At 28.9% G+C, this 6,532-nt stretch overlaps 1 protein-coding gene across 1 annotated transcript; it reads right to left on the minus strand.

Annotated features, from left to right (window-relative positions):
• Positions 1-772: 772 nt before the first annotated feature.
• Positions 773-1,604, minus strand: LOC149533428 (dirigent protein 22-like). Its single transcript, XM_089804368.1, has one exon. It carries the CDS (start codon positions 1,584-1,586, stop codon positions 1,026-1,028), a length of 561 nt encoding a protein of 186 aa, XP_089660494.1. The 5' UTR covers positions 1,587-1,604; the 3' UTR covers positions 773-1,025.
• Positions 1,605-6,532: the final 4,928 nt, after the last annotated feature.

Raw genomic sequence — 6,532 nt, forward strand, 5'->3', positions numbered from 1 at the left:
TAGAAAGTAATCACTTAAATTATACATTGTCAAATCACCCAATGTGTTAATATTTCTAATCTCATATATCATCAATATAATAGTCAATTTCTTATTTTCTCGCATGGCTAAATCCTTTTACAATGTACAATTGAGGATACAACTTTATCAATAAATTTTTAACCAATAAAATTAAGAATGCAATTATAAAAACAACTACAACTACATAAGTTTTATAATTAATTAGAATATATTATATCATCATAGTAAATTAGGTTGAAGATAATATACATATATAGGTGAAATGTGCATGAAATATAGACCATATTAAATAAATTATACAAATAAAATTGATAATATCAATCTAAAATCACCAATACCAATTGCTACTTATTCAAAGATAATCAAATGATTTTCAAAATATTAATACAACACAAGAACATAGGAAAACATGAGCTTCTATGTTATATTTTAGTTATAAAAATAGTGTATCTAAATAACATTTTACCATTTCAAATTGAACTTTAAAAAAAAAAAAAAAAACTTAGTAATTTATAATCTAGATTAATATTATAATTCTATTTTTAATATTCATGAAAATTCTAGTCTCATTCGTAAATTTTATATACACTTGTTATGATTTTAATTTTATTCATTCTAATAAGAAATCATCTCTAAATCTTATTTTTGCATATGCTTTATAATCACATATTGTCCAAATTAATTAAAAAAAGAGATAATATTATTTTTTTGTCACCATTACTATAAACAATAAAATAAAATTAAGAAAAAATGTTTAAAACCAATACACATAATATAATATAAATAGATTATACATAATATAATATATTGTCATCATGTTAATGACTTCCATCAACATCAACATATGAACATTCTAGTTCACTACATACTTTGTCCAACCACTGGGATACAACAAGAGGCCAAATACATATTGGGAAAACTTGTTTCCATTATTGATAATGTGAAATTGGCACTAGATAATTAGTTATATATCTTACATACATTACTAAACTGTAAAATCAAACTCATCCAAATAACTTAAATTTGAGATCAAATTTAAGCACAGGGTAGAAAACATGAACAACTTCCGTTGAAATGATGGCATACCCACCTGCAAATCTAAACTTGCCAATTCCTCCAACCACTAGAGCTTCACGTTTTGGGGCATAAAATTCATCAACTCCGAGCAATTGCAAAGTGTCATAACTCTGACTCTTGTTCTTATCATGTTCAAAGTCAATGTTAATGAGAAATGGCCTACTGGAATCTCCAACTCCCCTCACATCAGCACACAAATATAATCCCTTTGCTCTACCGACCACATTCGACTCAATCTTAGGTTTCTCAGTGATCAAATCATCCACCACCACAGTGGTGCCAAATTTGTTTAATTCTGAAGAAGACCCATTTACTCCTGCCACTATTACTTGTGTGGATTTCATTCCATGCACGTAGAAAATCATGTTGATCTCACTCAGTTTACTTGCATTTGTGATGCTAATAAGCCCAAATAAAAGCATCGTAGTGAAGATCTTGTTGGAAGCCATTAAAAAAAGCATTGAATGCATGGGTGAGGTTGAAATCATCTGCTTTTTAAAGTAAGTTCTATGAGTGAGTTGAATTTATAGATAGGAAATAGAAAACATAACAACCTAATTAAAAGTTATCACACCTAATAATAATGGTTGGTATGGAATATTTTTGACTTTTGTCTCCTTTTCATGTGCTTTTTTCCTCCTTTATATTGAGATTAGTCATAATTTATTGATAAGAGACAAAGAAATTCAGAGATTTGAATTTATAGATAGGAAATACAAAATAGAACGACCTAGTTAAAAGTTATCACACCTAATAATAATGGTTGGTACATAATCTTTTTGACTTTTGTGTCCTTTTCATGTGCTTCTTTTCCTCCTATGTATTGAGATTAGTCATAATTTATTGATAAGAGATAAAGACACTTAGAGATTTGAATTTATAGATAGGAAATAGAAAACATAATGACCTAATTAAAAGTTATCACACCTAATACTAATGGTCAGTATAGAATCTTTTTGACTTTTGTCTCCTTTTCATGTGCTTTTTTTGCTCCTTTGTACTGAGAATAGTCATAATTTATTAATAAGAGATAAAGACACTCAGATTACAAGAAAGGGGATCAATGACATGTTCCCAATCTGATATGGTATATGGCTAGGCATGTTGAAATTTGTATATATTTTCTTAAATTTTAATTTAATTTGAGATTTTTTAATGAAATGGTTTATTATTATTATATATATTAATAAATATTATCTTTTATTGAAAGTTAAATTTATATTTCTATTTATTATTATTTTTGAGATATATTCATTTTAAGATATTTGAATAGATGATTTTATATTATACTAATTTATTTATTTAATATATGTATATCGTTTAATATTATTAAAAATAATATAATATTTGCATTATTAATTTTGTAAGGAGAAAGATCAATTATGCTTTATATGGAATGTCTACATTTGTATTTGAAATTTATATATTAATATCAATTCTTATTTAGTCTAAAGTGGCATATTCTTTTTTATGTAGTTGATGTGTATGTGTATGTGTGTGTGTGCATGTGTGCGTGCATGTGTGTGTATATGTATATAGGTATGTATGTATGTATATGGATATATATGTATGTATGTAGATGTATATATATGTATGTATACATGTATATGTATATATGTATGTATATATACATATACATACATAAATATACATCTACATACATAGATACATACATATATATAAATATATACATATACATGCATATACACATGCATATACACATACTTATACATATACATATAGATAATTTATTTTATTATTAATCAATTTTTTACCTTATATAAATCTTGTGATGTAAAAGATCATTTGAAACATGCGGAATTGACTTCTTATTTTTAAATTTGTAATTTTTAACCATTCCATTCATACTCTAAGACAACTTCATACATGTTTAACTTGTGAAGTTAAATTTGACTATGCCACGAAACAAATTCATAGTGACCAATTTTCACCTTTGAGAAATAACAGTTGAAAAGGTAGCCACAAATGATTTCACTTGTAACTATGATATACTTCCATGTGATCATTCCCACTGTGGTTCTTCAAGAGACCTGCAAATGTGCCATATTTCGTAATGGTTGTCTCTCTTAAGACCATGGGCCCATAATTCCCCTACATAATACATTGACAAACATTTCAAAGTGGTTCTAGCCTCAAGATGCATCTTCACACATGGAAACAAGCCTAGATGGGCACATTTGCATCACAGGTTTTTACATGCCTTTAGATTCTATTACTTGCCACCTTCTGCAAAACAATATGATCATTTGATATTTGACAAATATTATCACTCAAATCAAGTTGCAATTTTTGTACAAGTTTCCTACTAACACTATCATAAGGGTTTAAACCCTTGACATGCCTCATACTGATCAAAATGCATCTCTAATCAAAGTTACCTTATCCCTATGTTGTAGGGTAGGGAAAGCCTATAACCTCTAATCAATAACATCAAGTGCACTTTGCATGCACTAAATAGCCTTAGTGAACAACCTATCCTAGGTACTAGTAGTGGATCTACATGATGAATCACTATGGGGGCAATCATGTACATTGGCCTCTCTAGAATCAGTACCCTTGGAAGCTACAATGATGAAATATATAAACAAAAAAAAACAAGATAACTGATAATAGAGATTTGCACATGCATACATATGCCTATAAACACACATTATTTTAAAAACTAATTAAATCAAAACACACTAAATGAATCTTGCTAAAAAAACCTATTGTACAACATATAAAAAATATTAAATGCATTACATTTTGATTTAAGTAATAAGTAAGAATCAAATTTAGATAACAAGTTTAGAGATTATGGGGTTAGAGAGTGGTTTAGGGTTAGAGAGTGGTTTAGGGTTTAGAGAGATGGGGTTTAGGAGTGAGAGAGTGGTTTTTGGTGGGGTTTAGGAGTTAGAGAGAGACAGAGGGTTAAAATTTTGAGATAGATAGAGAGAGGTTTTGGGATAATGGGATAATGGGGTTAAAGAGTAGTTTAGGGTTTAGAGAGATGGGGTTTAGGAATAGAGAGGGACACCGGGTCAAAGGTTTGAGATCTAAAGAGAGAGGGATTATGGGCTAATGGGGTTAGGGTATAGTTTAGGGTTTACAGAGATGAGGTTTAAGAGTTAGAGAGAGGCATAGGGTTAAAAGTTTGAGATCTAGAGAGAGACTGAGAGGTTTGAGTTTATGGATTATGGGGTTAGAGACTAGTTTAGGGTTTGGAGAGATGGAGTTTAGGAGTTAGAGAGAGACAAATGATGAAAAGTTTGGGAGATAGAGAGGTGATTAAAGTTGGGAGAGATGAAGTTATGTAAGTTAGAGAGAGAGAGAATGAGAGAGAAACAAGTTTAGGGATTATGGGATTGGAGAGAGGTTTAGACTTTAGAGAGATGCAGTTTAGGAGTTAGAGAGAGATAGAGGGTTAAAGGTTTAGGGTTTAGGTCAACATATTTGGATTTAAGGTTCAACATAGGAGTCAAAGTCTAATTTGGTTCAATGTGAGAGTTTTAGTTAGAGTTTTATTAGGTTTAATGTTGTGGTTTAATTATATTCAATGTTAAGTTATGCTCCTACCTATAATTTTTAAGGTTCAATGTCAAGATTTTAATAAGAATTAAATTGGGCTCACTGTAAGTGGTAGAGTCCAATTTAGTTCAATCTGATGATTTTAGGTACCAGTTTCATTTTCTTCAATGATAGAGTTTTACTTATGCATTAAGAACATTTGTACTATTTTCTAGTTTTATATATTTTTATCAAATATTTCAAACAATAGTTTCTAAACTTTTACCTAAAAATTTATAATGATTTATAGCAATAACAAATAAAAATATTTAAATCCTCTAATTTCTCTCTAAATAATTTTCTATATTTAATAAAAAAAATTCTATTGTTTTCTATTCAAAAGTTTCTAATTGTTCTAATATTTTCCAAATTTTTAACTTTTCTAATATTTTCTATTATTTTCTCTAAATAATACTTTACAATTTATCTAATTTTTCTAATAATGTCTAAACTTTACTAAATTTCAATATTTTTTCTAAGCTATCTATTTTTACTCTATTTAAAAATTAAAACACTACTTAAAAATATAGATGTATAATAATAATAAAGTATTTGAAGTGTTTAAAACCATTAACAAAAAAAAAAACACATTAAAAACTATATTTTTACCTAAGGAAACATAAAATAAAACTTAAAACATATTAAAAAATTGGGAAAACTTGTTGACATACCTGATCCAGCCAAATTACACCTGCAGCCCATCTTATAGCACAATTCCAACAAACTTGTTTCATGCAAATGAGCGATGAATTTGATTTTTTACAAATCAATTTTGGTCAAAATCCTACAAAGGTGTACATGCCATGTGACACATACTTAGTGCCACATGGATTCAACCAAAATAGTTCCATCTGAAAGGTATTTGGCTGGATTCAGTCCTATTAGATCTTTAAAGTTAGTCTGAAAGGTGGCATAAATATGTGCTTTCACCCTCCACTTCAAATAGAAATTTTAATATACTAAAAGTTTTGAAACATTACAGTAGATTAACAATGAACCTACTCAACAAGGAAGTGGAACATGGATGACACCAAATTACACCGATAGCCCATCCTACAACACAATTCTAGCAAACTTGTTTCATGCAAATGAGTGACGAATTTGATTTTTTATAGATCAATTTTGGTCAGAACCCTATGAAGGTGTACATGCTATGTGGCACATACTTAATGCCACATGGATTCAACTAGAATAGTTCCATCTGAAAGGTATCTGGCTGGATTCAGTCCCACCAAATCTTTAAGGTTAGTCTAAAAGGTGGCATAGATCTATGCTTTCACCCTCCACTTCAAATAGAAATTTTAATATGCTAAATTTTTTGAAAGATTATAGTAGATTAACGATGAACCTACTCAACAAGGAAGTGGAACATAGATGACACTTGTTGTTTAAGTACATTCCTTCTCAACATTTGACTTCTAGAGGAGTCACATTGTAACACGAACATGGATGACACTTGTCCTTTAAAATCACTTGCCACTATTGTAAGCTCAATTTCTTGTCAAATTTTTTGAGGAGGAAATTAGAAAAAAATGTCAGGAAAAAATAGTTCAACTAATTAAAAATTTGAAATTTTGGAGGATGAAATTCATTTTAATAAATTTGATTCTAGTGAGCATAGTATAGAACTGTATGTTGGATATTTTCATAGTTCATGAGAATCAAATTAATGGAAAATTGCAAATTGAAGACTATAATCCCTACCTTAAATGATAGGGACTAATAATTTGCATGCTTGATACCAATCTTTATATGATGCCCTTTTAAGATCTTTAGACGATAAATCATACTTAAAATCATAACATATCATACATCAAAGAAAAGTTCCAATCACTAGTCTATCATACAAAAAATCATTCTTCATTCC

This window comes from Cupressus sempervirens, chromosome 10 (genome assembly GCF_028749045.1).
Source record: "Cupressus sempervirens isolate cs-2001-9-10 chromosome 10, ASM2874904v1, whole genome shotgun sequence".
NCBI lineage: Eukaryota > Viridiplantae > Streptophyta > Pinopsida > Cupressales > Cupressaceae > Cupressus > Cupressus sempervirens.